The 26,333-nt window shown below is 39.9% G+C and overlaps 1 protein-coding gene and 1 long non-coding RNA gene across 4 annotated transcripts in view; one reads left to right on the forward strand and one right to left on the reverse strand.

Annotated features, from left to right (window-relative positions):
• LOC307202798 overlaps nucleotides 1-26,333 on the forward strand; it is a 39,855-nt gene that overhangs the window by 2,706 nt on the left and 10,816 nt on the right. The window lies entirely within an intron of this gene.
• GARIN2 (golgi associated RAB2 interactor family member 2) lies at nucleotides 5,947-25,838 on the reverse strand. Of its 3 annotated transcripts, none has more exons than XM_079952515.1 (9): nucleotides 25,560-25,838; nucleotides 24,027-24,206; nucleotides 20,711-20,860; nucleotides 16,449-16,651; nucleotides 13,395-13,464; nucleotides 12,524-12,783; nucleotides 10,454-10,500; nucleotides 6,541-6,599; nucleotides 5,947-6,150 (listed from the first exon to the last, which is right to left on the reverse strand). In XM_079952515.1, exons 3-8 carry the CDS (start codon nucleotides 20,792-20,794, stop codon nucleotides 6,541-6,543), a joined length of 723 nt encoding a protein of 240 aa, XP_079808641.1. In that variant the 5' UTR covers nucleotides 20,795-20,860; nucleotides 24,027-24,206; nucleotides 25,560-25,838; the 3' UTR covers nucleotides 5,947-6,150. The 3 variants fall into 3 exon arrangements, with proteins under 3 accessions (XP_079808641.1, XP_079808639.1, XP_079808640.1); XM_079952513.1 differs by having other exon boundaries at nucleotides 13,209-13,464; nucleotides 25,560-25,834; XM_079952514.1 differs by lacking the exon at nucleotides 6,541-6,599 and having other exon boundaries at nucleotides 13,209-13,464; nucleotides 25,560-25,833.

The raw sequence follows: 26,333 nt of genomic DNA on the forward strand, positions 1-26,333 counted from the left end.
TAGTAAGTGTCTTATCTTACAACCAGTTAATAGTTCAGCAATCCAAAGTGACTTTTATATTGCTATTTTTAGTGCTGCTATTTTTGGATACTAACCTTTTGAATATTTATGTTACTCTGTGATGTCTTAGGGTATTTAGTAAAAGCAGATCAGGTGTCAGTTGCATGTTTTATATTACATTTTAAAGCAATTTCTACTATCAGGATGGAAAGTTTCCTCCTCTAGGGGGAAAACACAATTAAGGAAAACATTTGGTTTTTAAGATCCTTCAGATATGTAACTCAAAAGTTTATATGTGCAAATAAATAAATAGGAATGTGGAATTGTAAAAAAAACAAAAACCCCTGGGCCACGATGTCATACTTTAGGATGTGTGGACATAATTTTACTGTTAATGTGGAATTCCTTTTAAGATGCACTTTGGTGTTGTACAAGGCCATAATCAGTAACAATATTCAAATGGATGAACCATGAGCTCAGCTGAATATTTGTTTGATGCTACTGTTGCCGGTCCCATTGTCCAATAAACAAGTCCCTCTTCAGCTTTATAATCAGTTTCTCTCTTTGAAAGTAGGAACAGCTATGAAGGCAGCAGAACATATGGTTCTGAGCATACCCGTTGCCCCACTGAAGCATATTATTGCACACCATCTCAATTTCAGAGCAGTACAAATTACTGTACTGGAGTTCTAGGCATTCAATGGGGGTTTCTGTTTCCTTTTGGAAATGAGGCACAGTGGAGACTTGTATTTATAATATGTGGCTTATTTACACATATATACAACCTGTACCTGCGATGGAGGGGTTCACATCATCATCACCCCAAAAGGGTTTTGCTTCTTTCTTAGTCATAGCCTTGGATTCAAACAGAAATCAAACATGTTCTGACCCTCCCCTCAGCTTTCCAGCTTGCTGCTTTCCTTCTAAGTGAAGTTATTGCTTCCTAACATCTCTGTTCTAAACTCTGGCTTTATTTGTTGAGGGAGAGGGGCCCACACATTTGCTGTCTCACACTGAGCCCTCAATCCTTTGTTCTCCTAATGGCCCAGGCAATTACCTTATCAGGAAGCTAGCCTGGCTTATTTTTTAAACACCTGCTGGACCTTGGGTTTCAGTAGGCTTGATTAGATTTCAACACATATTGGATCTGGGGATTAAAAGGGTCCAGCACCCACAAATTTATAATAATAATATTTGCGCAGCTCCATTTTCAGTTACCTTTTTATTGGTAAGAATTCTCAGAAGATAACCATGTTAGTTTGCTATGGCAAAAACAACAATGAAGAGCCATGTGGTACAGTAAGTCAAGTCCCAAGCAAGGTGGAGAGTTTAAAGGTTTTTCCACACCATGTATGCTTGGGATTACCCAGTGTGAAAAACTCCTTTAAGTCGTTGCTTTGCTTGCCGAGCAAAGCTTGCTCACAACACTGGCTTTGGGATACTCTCACCAGATTTTGCGGTACAATCAGAGTTCCCTTGAGATCTTGTGTGAGCATCCCTAGCCCTCTAGAGCCAACATTGTGAGTGGGCTTTGCCTCTCAAGCAAGGCTGAGAGCTTAAAACCCCTTTTTGTACAGGGTAACCCAAGTTGACCTGGGACTCATCTACACATTTTAAAAATGAGTTTAAAAATGATTATGATAATCCTATAGCCATATGACATTCTTCTAAAATGTCAATACAGTGGTGCCTCAGTTTCCGAACTTAATCTGTTCCTGAATCTGTTCTTAAACCAAATCCGTTCTTAAACTGAGGCGCGCTTTCCCTAATGAGGCCTCCCGCCGCCAGTGCCCTCCCACCGTTCAGCTTCTGCTCGTAGGCCAAGGTAAAGTTCACAAACCGGAACACTACTTCCAGTTTTGCGGGGTTTGTAAACCGAATACAGTGGTGCCCCGCAAGACGAATGCCTCGCAAGACGAAAAACTCGCTAGACGAAAGGGTTTTCCGTTTTTTGAGGCGCTTCGCAAGACGAATTTCCCTATGGGCTTGCTTCGCAAGACAAAAACGTCTTGCGAGTTTTTCCCCTCCCCCCCTTTTTCTAACCCGCTAAGCCGCTAATAGCCGCTAAGCCGCTAATAGCGCTAATCTGCTAAGCCGCTAATAGGGGTGCTTCGCAAGACGAAAAAACCGCAAGACGAAGAGACTCGCGGAACGAATTAATTTCGTCTTGCGAGGCACCACTGTAGTTCGTAAACAGGACTGTCCGTAAACCGAGGTACTACTGTAATGCGTTATTGAAACGTGACACCAGAGGGTGCTGCAGAACCCACTCCCCATCAAATAAGAGGGAGCCAGGGATGTTCTTGTGAGGACTTGTGGGTTAATCCAAGTTCTTGTGAGCTCTCAAGAGCTAGTGCTATGAATGGGCCTTCCCCATCAATCAAGGCTGAGAGCTTAAAAGCTTTTTTATGCTAGGTAACCCAGACCCACCTCAAAAGAGCTTCTAAGTTCTTGGCCTTGCCTGCAGAGAAAGCCCTGTTTAGTGCACAGGCTTTGGGAGTGCTGGGGATGCTCTCTCTCACTCCTCCGCATCTGCTAGCCATGGGGCCACTCAGAGGATTTGGAATATATGCAACTTACACACATATGCATAACTTTTGGAATCAAACCCCCATGTAAGATGAGGGATTATTGTACTTTAAAGACTGGAAAATTTATCATAGCACAAGCTTTCATAGACTAGAGTGTATTTCTTTAGATGCATGAAGCATCATCCTAAGTTGAAGGGATGGATATGTATATAGAAGGATATTGGTTTAAATAGATGTAAATGAAAAGATGAAGTACAGAAGTTAGCATAATATGAAATGCAAAAAATGCAAACTGTGACAATTATTGTGAAGCTGAAATATATGTAAAATAACTACAAAAACTTTTCACAAATCTTGTGTTGATAACAATTTTTTTTGGCACAGGTAAGCTAATAAATACATATAGTGAGAGAAATGATATTACAGTATAATGGTTCCAGACACAGGTGATAGAATTTAACTTTATGATAAATTTTAATTCAGTAGTTACATATTGGAGAGTTACTTTGAATTTCCTGTGTTCACAATTGGCTACTTTAAGGTCAGTTGCTGATTTTCTTTGGAGCCTGTCAGCTTTGGACCATATTTCATAAATGCTTATGCCATTATAAATCTGCTGGAGTTAAAGGTACAACAAAACTTACTGTACAAACTTTTTCAATTTATCATTAAATAAACAAGGCAATGTTCAATGCTCACATTTTTTATAATTCTCTCAATTATGACAAAATAAGAATAATATCTGCACAAAAACTTAGTTGATAGACTACAGGACAAAGTGTTTGATAATGTTGCCCTCCAGAGGAGGAATGAGATACCACAGGAAGAAAAGTGGGAAGAGGAAACAATTTCCAGGCATTCTCTAATGGCAATCATGGTATTTCACAAATAATGACGTAAGTAGTGGAGAGAGTCTATTCTTTCTAATGGGCCTATACTCAGTCCAATTGTTAATAATTTATTTGGCACTTTTGCAGTCCTGTCCTGTTAATGTTTACTTAGAAATTGTCTGCATTGGGGCTCAGGATCTTCACAAACTTGGCGGAGTTTCAGGCCTGATGAACATAGCAGCTCATGCCCTGTAGGTCCTACTCCATGAAATCAGTTACCAAGACTAAAAGTGTCTGCCTCCCCACAACCATCTATGTCTCCTCCTCTCCAGGGCTTCTTGCAGGCAATCAGAGATCATGTGCAGCCTGTCTTTGCTCTTCCTGTTTGATACATTTCCTGGTTCTGGGAGTCAGGGGGGAGAGGAGCTTGTCACAGCAGGAGAGGGGACACCTGTGACTCTTCACTAGCTTGATTCATCTCTGCCTCTCGACTTCCCCCCTCCCACTCACCTACTTCAGCTTCTGACCCTGATTCTTGACTTCTCTCTGCCACAGGCTCTCCCCACTCTCTAAGTCTTGCTACCCCTTTGGCTTTCAACACTTCCTCTTCCCAGTCTTCTCCCTCTTCATTGTCCCACCACCACTCCCTGGGCTCTGAGCCTTCTTCCCTTGGTGGTTCCCCAGCTGGGGATTCATCTGTGTCCAACCAGTCAATGACAAGTGGATAGACATCTTTCTATGTCTGCCTATATACATAAAAATGTAAAGCTGTCATCACTCTGCAGTTTGCAGTCTTCCACAGTATGTTCACATAATGTGTTACACTCCTAATACCGTGTGTTGTCTTTAACACACAGTTCCAGAATCAGTGAAGTGGTTTAGAACAGGTATTTTATTAACAAGCAAACACCCATGTAGGAACAATATTCACCAACTGATCTTAACCTTCTCTAATAGAAGAAGCTAAGTGACAGGTTTGATCCAAGTGACAGGCTTCCTCCCAAAAGTGGAAATGTGTTGACTCATTGGCCCCTTTCAACATGGGCATTACATGAAGGGGGATCACACATAGTATGGGGTTGTGACACCACACCTCTGGTCCCCCTTCTGCAGTACTACATAAGAACATGAGAGCCTGCTGGACCAGGCCAGTGATTCATCTAGTCTAGCATCCTGTTCTCATGGTGGCCAACCAGATGCCTGTGGGAAGCCTGCAAGTAGGACCTGAGTGCAACAACACTCTTTCCTTCTGTGTTTTCCAGCAACTGGTATACAGAGGCATATTGACTCCTTTGACAGTGAGGGCTAAACATTGCCATGGTGGCTAGTAGCCATTGATAGTCTTATCCTCCATTAATTTGTCTAATCCTTTTTAAAAGTCATCCAAGTTGGTGGCCATCACTACCTCCAGTGGAAGCAAATTCCATAGTTTATATATGCACTGTGTGAAGTTATTTTGTTTGTCCTGAATCTTCCTACATGTAACTTCATGGGATGTCCCTAAGTTCCAGTATTATGATGGAGAGAGAAAAATGTTTCTCCATCCACTTTCTCCATTCATGCATAATTTTATACATGTCTATCATGTCACTTCTTACCTGCCTTTTCTTTATACTAAAATGCCCCAGATGTTGTAACCTTGCTGCATAGAGTTGTTCCATCCCTTTGATCATTTTGGTTACCTTTTGTTGAACCTTCCCAACTCTACAATATCCTTTTTGAAGTGAGGACTAGGACTGTATGAAGCCATGCCATAGATTTGTATAGTAGCTTTATTATATTACTAGCTTTATTTTCAATTCCTTATTTTCAATTTCATCCTTGGCATGGAGTTTGACTTTTAACAGCTGCTGCACATTGGGTCAACATTGTTATTGAACCATTCACCATGACCCCAAAGTATTGTTCCTGGACAGCCACTGCCAGTTCAGACTGCATGAGCATAGATGTGAAATCAATATTTTTACCCCAACATGTATCACTTTACACTGAATTGCATGTGCCATTTTACTGCCAATTTACTCAGTTTGGGGTGGTCTTTTTTTAGTTCTTCACAGTTAATTTTTACATTAATGACCCAGAAAAATATAGTATCAACATTACTGGCCTCATCACTGGTGTCTACATGTGAAGCATGGAATAAGGGAAAGGTTATGTATGTAGACCTCTTCATGTGTAGGCTTTCTCTGAGTTCTGGATTCCTGATTGTACAGGCCTAACAGCAATGCCTAATGTGGATCCTGGGGATGTGTCCAGATACATTACCTTTCTAATGTGATTCTCCTTCTTGTGACAACATAAGTGTGAAGGAACTATTGCATGTTCTCAAAACTAGTTGCCAATCTTTTCCTCTCTTTCACATGGTCTGAGTGCATTGCGAACTCGTATAGATTATGACATTATATGCATCACTATAGCATATTGCAAGTTTATTTGATAAGCAAAAGAACTTAAGATATACCTACATCAAATTTCCTATAATATAAGTGTTTTTAAAAGAAAATTACAATTCTGAACCGTCAGTGGAGAGTCATGTTGCTAATGTTTGGTGAAATACTCAGCAAAAGAAGAAATATGCACTACTGTTTTAACCATGTTTATTTTTATTATATTAGAATGGAACAATTCTACAGTTTCTAGATTTCTAATCCCCATCTGAACATGTTGTTCTCTTCTTTTGCTCAGTGTCTTCAGTTTGTTTGCTTCCTTTTCGTATCAGATGTACAGAGATCCATTTTTAATGCTAGTTGTAAAAAACTACCTTGGCTTACTGACATTCTTTAGGATCCCTGTAAAGAAACAGGAGGAACATGAGGAAAATGCAGCCTAGGAAAGCAGATAACAGAGTGTGTGAGAAAAAGAGAGAGAGGAAGGAAGCAGAACACAGAGAGCTGTCATATTTCTTTGTCAGATTCAGAGTGCTGTCATGTGTCTCAGCTGCTTGACGTAATATGAAAATAGTAATGTGAAATATAATAATGTGAATTACATGAAGCATCACATGAAAATTAGATCTTACTGAAAAGTTGTGAACACAGCTGAAAAATACACAGCTTATGAGTGTGCATGCAGGGTGGTGGCGGCAGAATATCCTTTTTGGGGAATAGTATAGTGGAAAATGGAAAAGAAATGAGGAAAAGGTGTGGTGGTAAGACGAAACAAAAAAATGGCAAGATTACCTAGAATAGAAGGGGGAAAGAAAGGTTAATCAGAAGTGGGGCAGTTATACTAGAAACAGCTAAAGAGTGCAGAAAAAGCAACAGTGTGAAAAGAGAGAGAGAAAATGAGGGAAGAGTCAGTTTTTGACAGTTTATAGATGTGTAATGAAAAAACGCACAAAACACACACCAACATTTTATTTTCCTTTCTCTCAGTACCAGAAACTTTGTTCAAGTAACCAGAAAGTGACTGTGAATTCAGGGTAATGACTCAAGAACTCAAGTTTGACTTATTTTTTGCTTTTGATGCTGGTGCTATTTTTCAGACAATGAACTGGCTAAATTGCAATTCTGGTGCTGATGACTTTGGCACATATTTTTGGTACAATATTTTATATAATATAGCTTACACTGCAAGCAAAGGTAACATTTCAGTCTGCCACTGCAAATCCCTCTTCTTCCAATCTGAGATTGAATAACGTTTTCTGCACCCCTCTATACTCTTGCACATGTGGTTAGATTTATTCTTTGTTGGAATGCTCATAGTGGGACTATATATTCTCCATTTTGAGCAAGAGAGAAAATGATACATAATTTCCTGGCTTTTCTAGTAATCATGGTATCTGGAACTATACATATAGTTTACACTAGGGGAAATGCCTGTACTATCTTTTTATTTCCACAGGAGGCACATATAATTATGGTTACATAATGTAGAACTTAAATTCCATTTAAGTTAATTGCATAGTTTGTATGCATACAGGCTTACAATAAAAAAAAATCATAAATGAATTGATTTCTAAAAGGCCGTAATGCCCTCATTCTTCAACTTAACACCGAGCATGTTGCACAAAAATGTTACTGTTGCATGATGAAATTTAAACTACTCTTGTTATGTTAAGCTAAGAAAATGGGCATATGACACTGACACTTTCATCAGTTTATTGTTCCACATTCTGACCTTTACATTAGCATGTAATGAAATACTGTTAGTGCCTTTCAAACATTTTGGAGAGGTTCTGCACAGTCACTGAATTGTGTGTTTGTGAGGGTAAATTACAGCAGCAAAGCATGCTCCCCCCTTTGTACAGTAAGCGTTCTCCAGGTGTCTGAAAGGGGGCTTTGAAGTACAGGACTATGGGCTTAGATTGTTACTGCTATGCTCAGGGAAAGAAGAAACAAAAAGAAATTCACAAGATGCTATAAGATTCAACAATTCTTCATTGGCTCTTTGAATTGAGTTTATATTGGCCATGATGACTTACAGTGAACAGCTTGACATTCAGACTTTCATTTCTATCCATTGGTTGTGTTACCTTTTTAACTGAAGCTTTTCTCAAACCCTCTTTGATTTTTTTGTGGTGTGTTTCCAGTTATAAGTGAGTGCTCATAAGGATGCAATACATTGAATAATGGCAAAGAAACAAAAAAAATACACCACCCATATCACATCAAATTTTCCCCACAAGTGAAGCTTAGATTCAGTCTCTCCATTACATACAAGTAATGGACACTGTTAAAGCTGAGAGCACTGAATTGAGCGGATGCTCATCAAATTTGCAGATGACACCAAACTGGAAGGGGTTGCTAATTGTTCCACAATTTAAGAAGGATGTTGACAAGCTGGAACGTGTGCAGAGTGGGGCAACCAAGATGATCAGGGGTCTGGAAACAGCCTTACGAGGAGCCCTTGAAAGAGTTGGGTATATTTAGCTTGGAAAAAGAGACTGAGGAGATATGATTGCCATCTTCAAATATCTTAAGGACTGTCACATCGAAGAGGGAACATGCTTGTTTTCTCCTGCTCTGGAGGGTAGGACTCGAACCAAAGGCTTCAAGTTACTAGAAAGGAGATTTCAGCTAAACATTCAGAAAAAACTTTCTGACAGTAAGAGCTGTTTGACAATAGAACAAACTCCCACAAGACGTGGTGGACTCTCCTTACTTGGAGGTTTTTAAGCAGATGTTGGACGGTCATCTGTCATGGATGCTTTAGCTAAGATTCCTGCAGTGCAAGGGGTTGGAATAGATGATTCTATGATCACCTTTTGGAAGTGTGTATGTACACATAGGTTTTCATGCATAAGAGATAACATGATCCACATGCAGAAGACTATTTCTGCAGGCAAATCACCCTCTCTAGATTTAGGTGACAGGCTGTAAAATACTTTGTTGATGAGAAGCAAGTAGTGTCACAGGTAGGCAGATAATTAAAGTTCTTCAGGATGTCTGATCAAAGCTGATGTGAATTAGGTAGTAAAAGATTATTAAATTAAAAATATAATCTACTGAATACTAAATTTGATTCACAGATAAATATTGACTTCATAAACTACTCAAATGCCATATATGTATTTCTGAAAATATATATCACAAACCTTTGGTGGGGGAAGAATGCCTGTGCCCACCTCAATCCCTGCTCTGCTGGCCCAGCTTCTGCTCATTAATTGCATGGAGTTGAAATGCAGTATGCATAGTCATCCAATAAACCAAGTATTTACTGTACTGTCCAAATGTGTGCTGGTCTAGATTGCACAAACTGGACTTAGAACATTGAACTTTATGCTTCATTCCCCATTTAAATGTTGCTTCCAAAGTCAGCACAATTCCATTCCATCATCATGCATAGATGCCACACACTTTCAGATATAGATGCACAGAACAGCACATAAGTAGATGCCTGAGATATCTATATGCCTATCAGGAAATTAAAAGCTAGCTTTGTATAATGTTTTATGGCACTTGTTATGATTGCAGTGTCACAGGTATCAGAGTAAAGCACAGAATCCATAGATTTGTAAACAGATGGTAGTTTTGGCTGATGAAGTCTGATGAAATCAATAAAAGAAAAAGAAACATTGAAGTAAATGCAGTCTTTCAAACCTCTGAAGCTATTTTGGAAGTTTTGACTTCAGTTGACTGAACTGGCTTAGCTGCTGAGGTGTTACGGAATATTTGTAAACATCCTCACTGCTCAGAAGTTAAACCACATGCACACCAGATCTCGGGAAAGATTGAAAAATTGTTCATGTGAGTGAATGATGTGTGCAGATGAGAGGGTTATGTGCATGATGTATCTTTGTGTATATGTATGAGCACTACATGAATGCTGTAAATCTGTCTAAGTGAAGGAGAGAATGAAGGAGAAATTGCATACAGAGAAAGTATTACTGCACAAAACTCTTCTGCAAATGGTTATGGGTCTCCACATGTCATTGCCTAATGCTGGACACACAGCAGAGAATGTTGTACGTGTAAATATATTTTTGTGTGGCTGAATTCCAAAGGGTAATGACTGTTTAACTCACAGAGACAACATAGGTGTTGTTTTTATTAGTTGCCTTTGATTGGACTTAACCGTCCAGGGGTCTTTTACCTTTACCTTTTACCTTTGTTTTTATTTTTATTTATTATTAATTTTTGTTCCTCACCTTTCAGAAACCTGTTCCAAGGTGGCTTGTAATGAAATATAAAAATACAGTGAAACAAAAAGATCAGAGCATAATAATAAAACAACAAAACCAAGAAGCAGAAAAGAGAACAGCATAAAAAACCAGGCACTGGAGATAAACTAGACAAAAATGCCTGGGAAAATAAAAAGATATTTGCCAAGCACCAGAATGACATTAAACTAAGCAGCAAGTGAGAGTGTTCTATAGTTGGGAGAACACAATAACAAAGGTCATTTTTCTATTCACCACCTGCCACAGCTGTGACAGCAGCTCCCAAAAAAACACCTCTGAAGATGGGGAATTCCCATGTTGCATAACCCAGAAAAGATGAAATACCACTAAGCTGAATAGACAGACCATTCGCCAGTGGCACCTCCCATTTATTGGGATAATATTTCAGTTTATGGCTCCCATATGGAAAAATATAACTATAATAGCTATGAGGGCAGAATGGGAAAAATCATTTCAAATGTCATTCATACCTGCAGTCTGCAGTCTTTTCCCCGTAATAGAAAAAAAATCTTGTCCCCTGAAATCAGTAAAGATAATAATAATAATACTTCAATTGAAAGCAATAATATTGAAATGAGTTTCTATTTCAGGGCTGTACACATCTAAGCAAATAGTTTCCCACCTCCATGCTTACTGAATACAGCATGACTTTTTCCAGAGAAGAAGCAGTGAGTGGGAGGGGAGGGCTTTGCTTTTTGCCATCATAACCTTTAGTTCTGTTTTTGAACTATGAAAACTGGCAAATGACTCCCAATTAGCTACATATAGTTGTGCTGCCTTTGCTAAAATATGTGGGAATGTAAATATCACAGATCTGTAGTTCTTCAGCTTTTCAGATCCATGGCCCATTTTGATAAATCCATGTGGACATTTTATGACACAGTTAATAGCTTCAACTGCACAGCCATCTAGTCCCAAATGCCAATAGCAATCTTTCTATTTTACAGAGGGGGAAATGAGCCCATTAATTGAACAAAGGAGCCACAATGACCAGAAAGTACATTCACTTTTAAAATGGCTTTTCCCCATTAGCTACATTAGCTACATTTGGAAGTGGTACATTAGACACTAAAAGGTGATTTTAGCATCACTTTTGAAAATGACTATTCAATCTGTGAAAAGGTTGGGAGTTAGACTTGGGTCTTACAACTCCTATATAGCATTGATTGGATCACATCAGTTCTCAACATATCAAGTGCCCATCAAGTGCCTTTTGTTAATGATTCTCCCCCACTCCACCCACTGCCAAACAGTGATTAAAGATAATATTTTAAAGAACACAAAGATTATTAAGTCTGTATGACCTAGTACATTATTGTAGGTTTCTGTTCTGTGGAAATAACTGACTTGTAATGTTAAAAGCTCTCTGCTCAAAAATTATCAGTGACCCTGGTAATATTATTGTGCAGAAGCTCACCATAATTTGAGACTTGCTACACTTGGTTTTGATTATCTGTGTTTTGGTATCTTGCTCTAAACAAGGCTATGTCCATCTTGGGTCTAAAACTGAGATCCTACATTCTGAAAAAGGAGCTTCCTATGAAGCTGAACTTTTTGTATGTTATAATGAATTCCTAAATAAATCCTCAAGTTGATTAGATTAGTTTGACAGCAATGACAAACTGAGCTTTTAGTGTCATTGGTCTAGTCCTGTGGAACACCCTGTCAATAGAAGTTCAGCAGGTGTATTCTGTGCTAACTTTAAAATGCCTGCTGAAAACTTTTCTATTCAACCAGGCATATGCAGGCAATTAAAAGTACGGTACATCCCCCACAGCAGTCTCTTGTTTTTATTTTATACTTTTAACTTGCTTTTAACCTTTTAATGATTTTATTGTCTGTTTTTATGTTTTTATATTGTTGCATAAATATTTTTATAAAGAAGGAAATAATAAAGAGCTTGAAAGGCTGTGTTACTGAGCAGACAAACATGATGTAACACAAAATAAAATTGGAATAGATGCTGGAAGATTGTGTTATGGGTTAGTGGGGGAACAGGGATTCCTCCAGATCCCTGGATGCCAGATTTCCACCTCTAGTTTCTTGGGTGCTGGGGTTTAAGCAGAGCTGACAGGCTGAGCTTGACATTAAACCATCTACAATACAAAAGACCCTACAGGAAACTGAGGGGGAGGTTGCCAGGTCAACGTGGGTGTGATATGAGTCAGAAAAAAACTTGTCCTTTTATACAGGTTTTTTTGGTAAAGTGTTCTAAGAACAAGAATGGGGAAGTAAGGAGTACTCCGAGTGGTGCTGGCTGGAGGATACCAGGGGCTATGACTGGCTGCTGCTTTGGACCTAAGCTCACTGAATCTATCAGAGGAGCCATGAGGTACACTCTTGGGGCATAATGTTCTGTACCCCCTCCAGAGAAGGCTGTAGCTGTAAATATGTGTAAAATAAAGACACTAGTCTCCACCGCACCTCAATTTTCCAGCAACCCTGGGTGAGCACCTGGAACCCCCTGGAATCTTGCCATCGCTTGGCAGAGATTGTGGGTGGCGTGTAACAATAGATAATGATTATGATGGATCACATACCTAGATTTACTCCTTGAGATAGTCCTCTTCATTAATTCTTGACTATACTTGAGTTTTTCTGAGTTTGCAGCACTCGGATTTTTCATGCAGCTATCAGAAGAAACTGTGGCCTGGCTATGGCTCTTAGGAAATTCTTCAATAGGACCTACTATATCAGAAATGGTGACTCGTTTCGAAGGCATTTTCTTGATTATTTCTGGTTTTATTATTGGCTCTTCGCTGGTTTGTGGTTTTGTGGGAGTTTCTGCTTGATTGTATCCCTTTGGGAGCAACAAAGACAAGAGGGAGTATAGCATATGTTAAAAGCTCAGTACAGAATCAGTCCCACTCACATTCTTTGAGCTTGCCATGGAGAAGTGTGTTCAAAGTGACGACAGTGATTAACTGACACACACTCAAAACAGTCTGAAACAATTAAGTGAAAAAGAAACCCAGTATATATCACCCTTCATCCAAAGATCACAGGGCAGTTTACAGTATAAAAATACAAAATGAAAACACAAAATACATATCTAGGACTACATTGTGCAGGATGGGTTTCTTGGCATTGGGCAAACCAACAGGAGCTTGCTCATGCAGGTTTTTAAAAACTACACTTTACAAAAAAAATTACCATTTTATGTGCTCAAGGTCCTCCCCATCTTTTTTTCAACAATCTTAAGCTATATACCCAAATAGTACTCACTTGTAGTGCCTTGCTTGTTGTGGCTCTGTTTTCCTCCTGAGTCTTAAAATCTTTATATAGGGTATTGACTGAAGAAGTTTTATATTTAGATTTCAGTAGACTGATGAGCCGCACCCACTGTCGGAAGAGCTGGGGCTGTTTCTGTAGTGGCTCACAGAGTTCTAGGTAGTAGGCACGGCCACTCACCAGCTTCAGTTTGATGCGTCTTTTCTTAGCATTGTGAACAGTAACATCTACAAACTTCAAGGGTAAGAACCTACAAGAAAATGATTGTGTGAATTCCTGCTAGCTGTACTTCACTGAATCACTACATAAAGTGAGAGGAAAATGGGATCCAAGAGAGTAGGGAACTGACTGAAATAAATGGAGGCATATTTCAAGAAGGCCGTTGTGCACTGTCAGTTTGGGTTACATGTAGGCAACAGAAAATAAAGGCACATAGTGTATCCACTGTGTTTTTTTATCATAGAAAAACTTACTTATTGCATATGACAGCAATAAGTCACATGGCATTCTTTTTCAATCCACCCTGATCTCCCAACCGCCTGCACTGCTGGTAAAGAGAACTTTGGCCTAATTGTGCAGTCCACAAAGAAGGATCAGCTAATGTCACTAGAAAAACCTGTCCAATTATGTACCTTTTCAAGGTAGCCCTCTTTTTTGCACAATGGGCTAACTAAGAATACGGAATTCCATACATACACCTACTAAAACTGCCATTTGTGGGAGAAATTCCCACCATTTATTGTGTTACCTGTTACTTGTGTTACCTGTTACTCTTGTTGAAGGCTTTAGCGGAAAAGTTACTCATAAATATTCAAAATAGGTAATTTATTTAACTATAAAATGGCCAAGAAATTACCATAAATATGCACAATAATGCCCACATTGGTAAGACATAGCGGGTATTTCATTCTACAGTGGTGAAGGCGGAGCATTCTTTGAAATCTGGAAGATTTGTCCAAAATAAAATTCTATGGCCTGGGACTACCTTGCTTTTACAGTTCTTAAGCAAGCTGCTCTGGGATCCTTTTCATTTGAAGAATGGGGTAGCAATGCTTAAAAATATATAGTTCCTGCTTCTTGAATACTTGTTGCCTTTTGATAGCATCAACCATGATTTCCTCCTGGACTGGCTCCAGGGAATGGGATTTGTGGGCATTGCATTACAATGGTTCCAACCCTGCCTTCAGGACTGACTCCAGTCTTATCTCCGGTGGCATGTAATATCTACAGTTGTTAGGAGATTTGGGCTAAGGTGCTATCAGTATGCTGATGATGCTCAGCTTCTTTTTGCTATAATATCTGAATCAGAAGAGGCTGTGAAGTCCCTGGGTCATTGCCTGGATGCAGTGGTGCAGTGGATGAAGAAAAACAAGCTGTTGAATCCTGGCAAGACAAAAGCAGTATGGGAGAGAAGCCAGGTCTGAGAAATTGGTCAACTGCCTACCTTGGATGGGGTTGAACTCCCCATGAAGGAGCAGGTTCACAGTTTGGGGATGCTTCTGAATCCAGCTCTGCCACTGGAGGCTCAGGTAGCCTCAGTGGCTAGAAGTTTGTTTTATCAACTGTGACTGGTTTGACAGCTATGGCCTTGCCACAGTAGTTCATTCATTGGTTACTTCAAGACTGGATTACAGCAATGCACTTGTATATGGGGCTTCCCTTGTGCTTGATGCAGAAGCTACAGTTAGTGCAGAATGCTGCAGCATGATTGCTAACAGGGGTGAGGCCTTGTAAACGTTTAATATCTTTTCACAGATATCTGCACTGGTTGCTGATTTGCTACTGGGCCAAGTTCAAGAAGATTGCCTTACCCCACATGTACCCAGATGACCTCTTTGATGAGTGGAAATAGCACTACCACAGGTGCCACATAATACCTGTTACGCAGTGTTTAGATTGTTTAGTGTGGCAGCACCTTCACTTTGGAATTCCCTGCCTACTGATATCAAGCATGCACCTTGATTGTATTCTTTTTGGCGCCTACTAAAAACATTCTTGCTTAGACAAGCCTACCCAAGTGCTTAGAAAGTTGACGTGAATTTTAACCTGTTGTAGTAATTTTACTTTTTGTATGCGGAGGTGCTAAAAACTATGGCAAGCTGTTTCCCTAGATGGTTTGTGGGTTGCCTCTGGTTCTGGTGCAGGTCAAATAAATACAGCCCCAGCTCCCTCATTCTCTTAGATACAGGCGGATGGCTAGGGCAGCTCGGAGGGGCCTTTGCACAAACGTGTGTGTGTGCAATGGTAGAGGCCTGGCTGGAAAGCTTAAAGCCTGCTGCTGCTACATGGGAGACAAGATTGAAGAAAAGGAAATATGAATTGGCTCCACCCCGTAGCTTCAATAATTGCAGCTAGGAGCAGCTAAGGGCTAGATAGAGTCCTAGATCTAAAAAAAGTGTAGATTTGCACTCGCTGGGCAGATTCCGTTTTGACTTGAAATGTTTGTTTTGGGCTTCTCAGAAGTACATAAAGTCAAGAAAAAGGAGTGGGGAGTGTTGGCCCAGCACCCTCTGGCTGAAAAAACAGCACTGCTTATATTTCTGTTTATTTAAAACATGTATACACTGCCCTTCATCGTACCAGATTTCAGGGCAATATATACAGAGCATAAAACAATTAAATAAAACTCAGTCTGAAGATAAGAGCAACCAAGCAAATCTCAAAACTGACACTAAAGTGCCTGGGTAAATAATATTTTTTGCCTGGCACTTAAAAGATGGTTGTGTTGGCACAAGGGAAACATATTTGGGGAGGGTATAGCCAAACCCGGGCTAGCACAGCTGAAAAAGCCCTTGCCCTGAGTGATGTCAGCCTCAGTTCAGAAGGGAGAGATCTTTCTCTCTGTTCTGCATAAGTGTCTTATGCCAGTCTTATAACTATGGATGGAGGACATGGCATTGTTTCTCACCCCATCCCCTTGTGTAGTACTAGAAATTCAGGCATTTAAACAATGTTGCCATTGGAGTTGGGGTGCAAACATCACATATTTTCATCCTATCAATAAAAGAGTGCCACCAACTGGACAAATTGTGCTGCTGAAAATTTCATTCATGATGCGCATTGTGGATTCTTGGTGAAAAAGGTTTATGAATAGATACTTTACTATTTTAATACTATGTAGAAATAGTGAAAATTGGGAGATTCTGTTACCATTTCCCCATACCAAATTATAAGAGTCAACTTGAATTTATGCAATATCTGCAGTCTTTTCATGCCTCCTCAGTACTAACTCACCTGGTGAGCACTAGTTCATCTTCAGAATTTGATTGCCTTCTACTTGCTGGGCGTGCTGAAATGGCTTCCTGGGAGGACGAAGAAGCTGCATGTGCAAGCACCATCACATTTGGCAATGACTGGCTTGAGCTGGAGGCACAAATGCCCATCGTCACATAGTTGGGGCGATTGTGAAGGTAAATTGATTCACCCCTTCTATTCACCTGCAAAGAGATAAGAGGTTATTTTAGGCATATAAAATAAATATTATTTCAAAAGCATCTGAATACACATTGTATTGCAATTATGATATTGGGAAGGGAAGGAAGGTTCAAGAAAGATGTGCATGTGAGAAAAGAGAAGAACTTAAGTCAAAAGCTTCCACATAGTGGAAATGTTGGAAGTAGCTTCAAGTGTGATGCTGGAAAACCCAATGACTGCTATCCTGCAGGCAGGGTGGATAAAAATCTATGATTTTTTTAAAAATAAAAAGGGATTTTTTAAAATTTCAATCAGATTTTTTTAAATTTCAATTGGATTTATAAAAACAAAATGCTTTTGGAGTTAAAATCTTTCTAAAGATAGTTTTCTATTTAAGTTAAATTATAGTCCAAAGGCTATTCATCAGGAAATAAGGAATTGTTTTTAATTATGTAGCATGAGGCTTTATATGCAATGTTTAATTTTTTTGGTAAATGAATTCCATCAATCCATTCACAATGTCATGCTCTTCCAGAGGTTTCTGTAAGATTATTTGGGGCAATTTTTCTAACAATTATATATTCTCACAGATGCATGTTGTTGCAGTTCTCAAAAGCGTGAATTTCTTCACAGGAAAAATGTTATAAAATAAACATACAGAGTTGAGGAAAAAAACTTAATCCCATTGTTCCTTTGAAAATTTATATACAGAGAATCAACCCCTTACCTTTTAAATGCTAAGTTCTGTGTGAAGCAGTAAAAATGAAAGTGCAGCCTTATGACCAGAATACTCCACAAGTCTTGGGATCTTTGTTTTAATAATTATGCAAGTCAGTTGCATGCCTGTGCAACTCAGACTTGAGGCAAGTGCTGAACGTACTTCAGGGCTGGCAACCTCTTCCCAATCCCACTGGGTTCCAACAGCTGCACTGATACTTAACTGTACAGAATAGGCACCTGAATGTAGAAGCAAATTCAAAGGTGGGGTGGTGGAAATAGTAACTGGGATCTGTCTTTGGCAGGCCCTTCTTCCCAGGGCTCACCTGACATTGTCCAAACAATAAAGTCTCTACCTGGAACTTCAGTCCTGTAGCAGGAATCCCTGAAGTTCTACTGCAGTCCTTGGTTCCCCTTTTCCAGCTTTCCACCAGCCTGTTTCTCCTTGACCTGTTCTTTGAGCAAACCTGTTCCTGCCTAGGCATACCAACTGTATCTCTCCCCCCCCTCTAGAAAAAGGAAGACCAGCTTCTCTAAAGCCAGAGCTGCTGGGAGATATAGCCCCTATAAACAGTTAACTTACGAAACCTCACAATAATTTCACAATTATCTGTCTATGTATTTCTAATAGTATAACTATATCAATAATTTTTGATATAACTGTAAAAACTACTCTGAAAATTTATTATTCCAAAAATGAAACCTTATAGCAGCAAGAATGAGTCTTTCTGTAAAAAAAAAATTAAATCAATTTAAATCATGATTTAAATCAATTTGATTTAAATCAAATCCACCCTGCCTGCAGGACATCAACATTTACACTATCTGGTTCAACATTCTGCACTTTATGTATGTATTTATTTCATACAATTTATACACCACTTGGTTGTAAAAAAACTCAAATCAGTTTACAAAGGATGGCCTCCGTGATCATCAGACATCCCTTTGCACTACACATTTGGCAGGTCATAAGCCTGATTTGTGTAAGGCATCAGGATGATTGAACCAGCAATTCTGGTTCAAATCTAGAATGGGGATATGACCCAGACAGTTGACACAATGGGAATTCAGAGTCTGCATGACCAAAGGCAAGTTACCCCTGCTGTTAATCATCCTGGACTTCTCGGAAGCATTCAATACTATTGTCAGAGCTGCCCCTAGGTCCCAGCTCACAGAGGACCAACGCCCGATTGTCGTTATGTACAAAAGTCTTTATTGAAGTTCAACTTCCATTCCAAAGCCGCAGCGCGCAGCCCTACGTCTTAAACCTTAGACCGGCGAAGTCCCGTCTGAATCTCCTCCCCTCTGACACCAGTTTAAGATCCTAGCCCTGCTCCACCTTTTCCGTTGTTCTCTCCTCCTCTGGGTCCTCCTGCCCGCCGGGGCTTTCCCCTTTCAGGACTCTTCCGACGCTGAGTCGGCTGACTCCTCCCCCTGTCTCCGGCGGGCTTTAGGACCCGGTTCCCAATCCTCATTCTCTGCTGTCCCGCGCTCCTGTACATTTGAACTTGCCTCTCGCGCCAACCTAGTGACCTTCCTCCTGACCGTCACACTGCTTCTGTCACTGCTTCCCTCTTCCGGGATACTGCCCGGATCTGACCTCCCCTCCGTTGTCTGGCTCTCCGATGGAGGCGTGGCCAGCCCTGACTTATCTTCACTCCCTGGTGTGGAATCCTCTGCCCTCGATACCTGGGACTCTTCCCCCCCCACTATGCTCTGGTGGGGAAGCTGGTCCTGATTTCCAACTGCTACTCTGGGAGTCCCTGCTGGCCCCCTGCTCCTGGAGTGTCCCCCTTGGGAATCCCCTTGCCCTGGCCACTGGTGCCCCCTTCTGTGAATCTTCCGATTCGCTGGAGAGGCTCATGGAATCTCTCGGGCCACTGTCATCTTCTCCTACGCTGCCCTCAGATTCTTCCCCTTCGCTCTCCATCTCCCCTCTTCCCTGTGCTTCTGCTCCTGAACCCCTGACAACTATCAACTATGTTATGGTATGGTATTGAGCCACCTTGCTGAGATGGGATGGGAAAGGCACTATTTTGCCATGGTTGCCATCATCTCTGGAAAGCTGGTTTCAAAAGGTTCTGTTGTACTCTGTGGCTATTGGTTCATGGCGTGCTGCAGGGAACAATCCCCTCTCCCATGCTTTTTAGCATCTGCATAAAACTGCAAGAGGAGGTCAACTGCAAGAGGAGATTTAAAGTAAGGTGTCATCAATATACTGATGACACCTGTTCTATCACTCTTTCCATCAAATCTCAGGAAGATGTGCAGGTCCTGAACTGGTGTCAAATGGAGTTGACACTGATAAAGAAAAATCCAGTCTGGGATCGGGTGTATTGCCTGCTTGGTATTTGGTTCTTATTTTTTATTTATATAATACCATCTGCATAGAGCAGATTCATAGAGCAGACTGTTCCCCCCCCCCCGTATGAACCTACCTGAACACTCAAGTTGGCCTGGGGTATACGTGTTTGAAGTATGCCAGGTTGTCAGTTGAGAGAGGCTCTTTCTGATCATGGTGCCTAAGCTGTGGAAAGTTTTTATCAAGGTACTACTGATCCCATTATTCTCCTTTGGATGGCTGGTGAATACTTTCAGGGGGCTATTTGAGAGGGCTCTTAGGCTGGATAGAGATAATTTATTTACTATTGCTTTGGATTATTATTTTTTACTTTTTTATTCCAAGCAGTTCTACATTTTTAAAAAACCTGTGTTGTTAGCCATCTTAGGGGGAAGCTTTCAAAGAAAAGTTGGGTAAATAAAAAATAAGAAAAATCACCTGTTGATGAAGCTCTTGTTTCCGTACGCCCACTTCTCTGTGCAGCTCTACAATTCCTGTAAAACTAGATCTGAGTTTCTAAGCCAAAACAAGCCCCAGGGGTAATCTTTTCAGGCAATCAGGGCAGTTAGCCTTGAAACTTAACTGAAATTGATCCAGACACTTTGGGATTTATCCACTGGAATTTCCCCTCCCTCTCCTCCACCCATATACTCCTCCAGTATCCCCAAATATGTTCTGGAGAGTTGAGGAACTGCCAGAGCAGATTTGGGGGGTGCACAGGGAGAGGGGAGGGAAGGAAAGTTCCCTTGCGCTCATGGAAGTCTATCTGTAGGTACTAAGTTTTAGCCTGTATACATATTACCACTTCACTCTGGCTTCAGTGCACACCTACCACCGGTGTTTGAATTTGTGTACACATTTTCCCCCAAACGCTCATGAGACAGCTTCATGAATAGGAATTTGGAGGGTTGCAGGCACGGTAAACTAGACTCTGTTTTCTACAGTTGAGTCTGTGGCATTTGTAGGCATTCATGCTCTGCTCAGTTGCCAGTCTAAACAGTAGTATGCTAAAAAAATTAGTTACCTGAACAAAATTGCTTTCAAACACAGGAGCAGATCTCAAGGGAATATATTCTCCTCTTTCAAGAATTTTTTTAAGATCTCCCATAATAGGAATGTGAAATGCAGATTTGGTGTGTTTAGTAGGCTTCTTAAACTCCGGTTGCTTTTACACCTACGCATAAGACAAGAACAAAATGACATTGGAAATTAATAAGACACAGCATGGAAAAATGCTAACTCAGAATAGCATAGAGAGCTAAGAAAATTTATAAATCTTTGCCAGGCACATAATGTAGTGAAGTTATTACTATTCTAAATTACCGTATGTTCTCAGGAGCCTTTCCCATAGGCTATTACACATAGAATCATAGAATTGTAAAGTCAGAAGGGACTTGAGGGTCATCTAGTCCAGCCCCCTCAGTATAGGAATCTCAACTGGTCATTTAGTTTTTTCTGGCATGGCTTGAGTCCTGGAACATCTATCAAAATGTGTTGATCATTTTCTACAGTCTCATGTTAGTAAGTCAGATACGTTTATTAAGGATACTACACATTTCATTCAAATCATAGAACAAAGTACAATGATGAAATCAGATATTCTAGTCACTTTAGATTTACAGTCTTTGTACACATCTATTCCCTTGGATAAGGGACGTGGGTGGCGCTGTGGGTTAAATCACTGAGCCTAGGACTTGCTGATCGGAAGGTCGGCGGTTCGAATCCCCGCAACGGGGTGAGCTCCTGTTCCTCGGTCCCTGCTCCTGCCAACCTAGCAGTTCGAAAGCACATCAAAGTGCAAGTAGATAAATAAAGTGAGATGAGCGCCGCAACCCCAGAGTCGGTCATGACTGGACCTAATGGTTAGGGGTCCCTTTACCTTTACCTATGAGGCGAGGTTAGTTCTTGAGGATACTCTAAATGCTTGGAAGCCTTTTGACCCTCTCCCTCCCTTCTTCCTGATGGAATGAATTGGCTTGATTTTAGAAAAGATTTCCCCCCCAGGTTTGATCACAATTTTTATTACAAAATCAGAGTTGTTTCAGTGGGTTCACCATTTGCCCCTAGTGAGGCAAATTTATTCATGTGTCAATCTGAAAAACAATGGGTTTTGGATCCCAACACTAACCCTTATTTTCATGATATTAAGTTTTTAAAATGCTATATAGATGACACATTTAATATATTTTCCAGTGAACAGCATTTGGATGTCCTGGACAATTGGCTTAATTCAGTTCATCCCACGGTTAAATTTAGTTTGCAACATAACAGACAGGCCATCTCCCTTTTAGACATGACTGTATATATAAGCTTCCAAAGGGCAATTGGGCGTTAAAAATTATACTAAATCTGCAGATAAACATTTCCTTTTAATATATGAGTCCTTTCATTCAAGACACTTGAGAGACAGCCTCCCTTCCAGTCACATGATTAGAATAAAACGGAACTCATCTCAACCTGGGGGTTTTGTTCAGGACTCCAGAACATTAGCTAAACAAATTCAAAATAGAGAATACCCAGAACACATTATCAACAATACAGTCCAGAGGGTGTCCAATATTAATAGGAAGCAACTTTTTCAAAAACAGGAAATAATTAAACAACAGAGGATAACATGCAAAAAGTTAATAAACAAACATCGGCACATCATTCAACACATCCCCAGATGTGATCTTCCCCCTCTAATTGGTTGGAGAAGGGGCAAAACTATTAAACAATCCTTAGTCATATTCTATTCTATTCTATTCTATTCTATTCTATTCTATTCTATTCTATTCTATTCTATTCTTCAACAGGAAACATCTCCCAATGCAGTTAAGGGTCATTATATATGTGGGCACTGCAGGGTCTGTGATATGTTACTTAATGTTAGAGAATTTCAGGATCCACAGTCTGGACACATTTGGAAATTGAACCTTTTTGCAATTCACCTGTCATCATGGATCATGTATGGGATTATACGCCCATGTGTCATAATGCATGTGGGTATGACACTGAGATGTGTATGGATAAGAATTCTGGAACATATGTATAGAATTAGACAAAATATTATGGATGCACCCCTGGTGCAACACTACATTGAATATGGCCATACAGATTAGGATTTACAATTTTTGGTGTTACAGGCTTACAAGTATAAAACCTTGCATTTGTCCCTGTTGAAATTTATTTTGTTAGTCCTACAATCTGTTAAGGTCATCTTGAATACTGATTTTGTATTCTGTGGCATTAGCTAACACTTTGGTGTTATCTGCAAATTTGATGAGCATCCCCTCAATTTCTTCATGCAGGTAGTTTATAAAGATGTTGAACAACTCCAAGCCCAGGACAGAACCCAGGGCACCCCACTTGTCACTTTTTTTCTAGGACGATGAGGAACGCTCTTTGGGTTGGGTCAGTCAACCAGCTACAAATCCACCTAACAGTTATGTCATCCGGCTCACATTTTACCAGCTTTTCTGCAATAATATTGTGGAGGTATTTGTCAAAACCTTACTGAAATCAAGTTACACTACATCCACGGCATTCCCTTGATCAACCAAGCTTGTAAGAGGGTGGGGTGTCTTCTAGCTTTGTGCTAGTTGTTGTGAATAACTAGAGCAAGAATGAGGACACAGTTGCAGACTTCTGCTTTTAACTATGGATCGCTATGACAACTCTCATTTTACATACCCATGAAAAAGAGGACATGTCCTGGAAAAAGAGGACATATGACAACCCTAAAATATGTTACCAAGGGAGGGAGATACAGGGCTGGTGACAAGTTTTGAGGGCTTTGGGGCATATTCGCCTAATATGGTCACTGTAATCTAGGGGTTGGAGGAGACATGGTTCGTAGGGGTAAGCGGGATCTGCACCTCAAGTATGCATGTTCATGGCCCTTTGATGAGGGCAAGACCAAATATGCATCAAAATGGCAACATTGGCTCTCAGCAAGTGGGAAAGGTGGAAGAGAAAGGACAGGAGGGCTGTTTAGCTAGTCTGGGTTCTTGTAAGTACCTGACTTTGATAATTTTAAGCTCAACCATGGGAAAATACTAAGTAACAATGTTTTCTCTGAAGCATGCAGTAGGTGTAGTTTTGATCTCGTATTGTAATCAGTGAAACTCATAAGTCTGATTAGGCAGATAAAAACAATTAGCTTACCGGGTTTTTAAAACATTATTTAACTAAAAATAAATAATAGGTTGGACTAGTAAGCAATGATGTATCCCTTTAATCGCAAACAGTAATTGTGCTACTTATCTGATTCCCAATATTACATACTTTCGTCTAATATTTTGTCTCCCTAAAGGAGCTTATGTATCTTATTCTCTTATTTTAGAAGAGTAATGTCTTACATGGAGGGTCAGACCAAAGGAAACAGTGGCACCAACATTTGATCCAAGTCAAGTAGCACGTGTTACTTTATAGAGTTTCTCTAGGCAATGGCTGGTATTAGAAGTGAGGTAATGCCATGTCACAATAGGGGCAATCTATAGAAAACAGAGCCCTGAAGCAGTGTCATCATAGTGCAAGGCCTAAGATGAGACTATAGAACATCAGTGCACATAACAAACATTAAAAATGCTTTCAGAGAGAAGGCTTGAACCCCTTTCCCTGACATCCTAATTTCTGAGTCTAAGGAATATTCTCTTTGTGTGGGAGCATTACAATAAGTACTCCACAGCTGTTGCTTTAAGTAGTATAGCTGAGAAAGAGTTTTCCATTTCATCCTGCAGCATCATAAATAAATGTGTAATCCCAGTTAGTATTGCATTCTAATTCTTAAGCAAGAATCTTGCTGCAAGATCAGGAGTGTTGAATTGGGTTTGTCTACTGCAGAGGACGAGATGGTTGGATAGTGTTCTTGAAGCTACCAGCATGAGTTTGACCAAACCGCGGGAGGCAGTGGAAGAGTCGGACACGACTAAACAACAACAACAACTGCAAAAAGTGGACCAAACAAATTTTCCCATCATCCCTAGCAAATATGTGGTTGGGGTGGGTTCTGTTGTAATTCTTGGTATTGTTAATTTTTTATAAGTAGACTGAAGACACCACACCCTTCAGAAACATACTATGTTATAAGATACAGTTCTAGGAAAGGGGCACAGTCAGGGTGTGGTGGGAAAGAAATAGGATTTTTAATCTATGGACCACCATCTAGGCTTCTAAACTACAATACATGCGGCTATTCTAGTGCAAACTTGTAGGTCTACTATTTTGTAATAAGGCTTCAGTGACTCAAATCCTCATTTGTAAAGTTCATTTTGGTGACCTTGATCCAATAATTATTACTAGTCTAACCTATTTTATAGGGTTTTTGTGAGGATAAATTGGATCCCTGTATGTCACCTTGAGCTCCTTGGAATAAAGGTGGAATGCTATTTATTTTTTATTTAAATATTTCTATCCCATTTTTTGCAAAAACATTTCAAAGCAGTATGCATCAATTTAAAACAATATAACTATTCAAGGAATATAGACATCATAAACTAGATTAAGAATAAACAAAAAATGAGTGAGCTGGTCACATACATGCAATTTCAAAAAAATAAAAGTGACATAGCAAGATAAACCTGCCCACCTGCCTGAAACAAGACAGTGCATGCCTGTTTGTTAGTGAAGCTAATTCAGCTATGCATGTGTGTTAAAAATGTGATTTTGTACTAAATTTCTGTATTCAGTATTTTTAGAGATCAACTTTCAAAATATGCTCACAAAATCAGTTGACTAGTTTAGATTTACAGTTACATAACAAAGATAGTGATTAATCAGAAAGGTTAAAAATTCATAATTTTAGTTCTGAAAACAACAGGTATTTAGAGATAAAATATTCAAAAAATTTCATAATTGAGGTGATAAATATATAACCAAATAAATACACTCGCCTGTATAGTTGCTTGTGTAGGGTGCTGGACTTGCTTTCACTCTTAACAAAAATCTAGTTTTCTTAATGCAGAAGATTGCTGAGGATTGGTTGGCTGATAAAATTAGAGTTGTAAAGTTGGCAAGCTGCATTGGCATTCCATGGTTTCTCCCCAGAAATGCCAAGCTCCTTTTAGTCTTTCATGACATCAACTGGACGATGACCTCTGTCCTCAAAAGGTCCTCCTTGACCTGGTCAGGAGCAAATAGTGTACAAGTAACAAAGGTTTGAAAAATAAACCAACCTCCCCTGTCCCAGAAGGTTCTGAGGTAATAATACCTTATTAGCATATTTCAGTCAAGTAAAGCAGTCATTACTGTCTTTGCTTTGCAGCCTTTTCTAGGCTAGGATAAGGAGATGTTGTAAGATGCAAGCAAAACACCAGGCACATCACTATTTCCTGATGTAAAATTTTAAATATTCTGGTGCTGTATGCCACATTTGTTAATATGGCAAACCAAATTTGGTGACAGACACCAGACTTTGTGAAAAAATAAAAACAGTAAAAAAAATTGTAAGCAGGAAGTTACGAGTGGAAAAATGAACAGAAAAGTGTGTGTGTGTGAGAGAGAGAGAGAGAGAGCGAGAGAGAGAGAGAGAGAGAGAGAGCTCAGACGCTTGAACACACATTATGCTATTCAGAAAATACATTTGAGGTTCAAAATGCAGCTTTGAAAAATAATCAGCACAGCAGTGATACGATCTTGTTTTCATCCTGTCCTGAATTCCAGAATTG

Source organism: Podarcis cretensis (genome assembly GCF_951804945.1).
Source record: "Podarcis cretensis genome assembly, chromosome: 1".
Classification (NCBI taxonomy): Eukaryota; Metazoa; Chordata; class Lepidosauria; order Squamata; family Lacertidae; genus Podarcis; species Podarcis cretensis.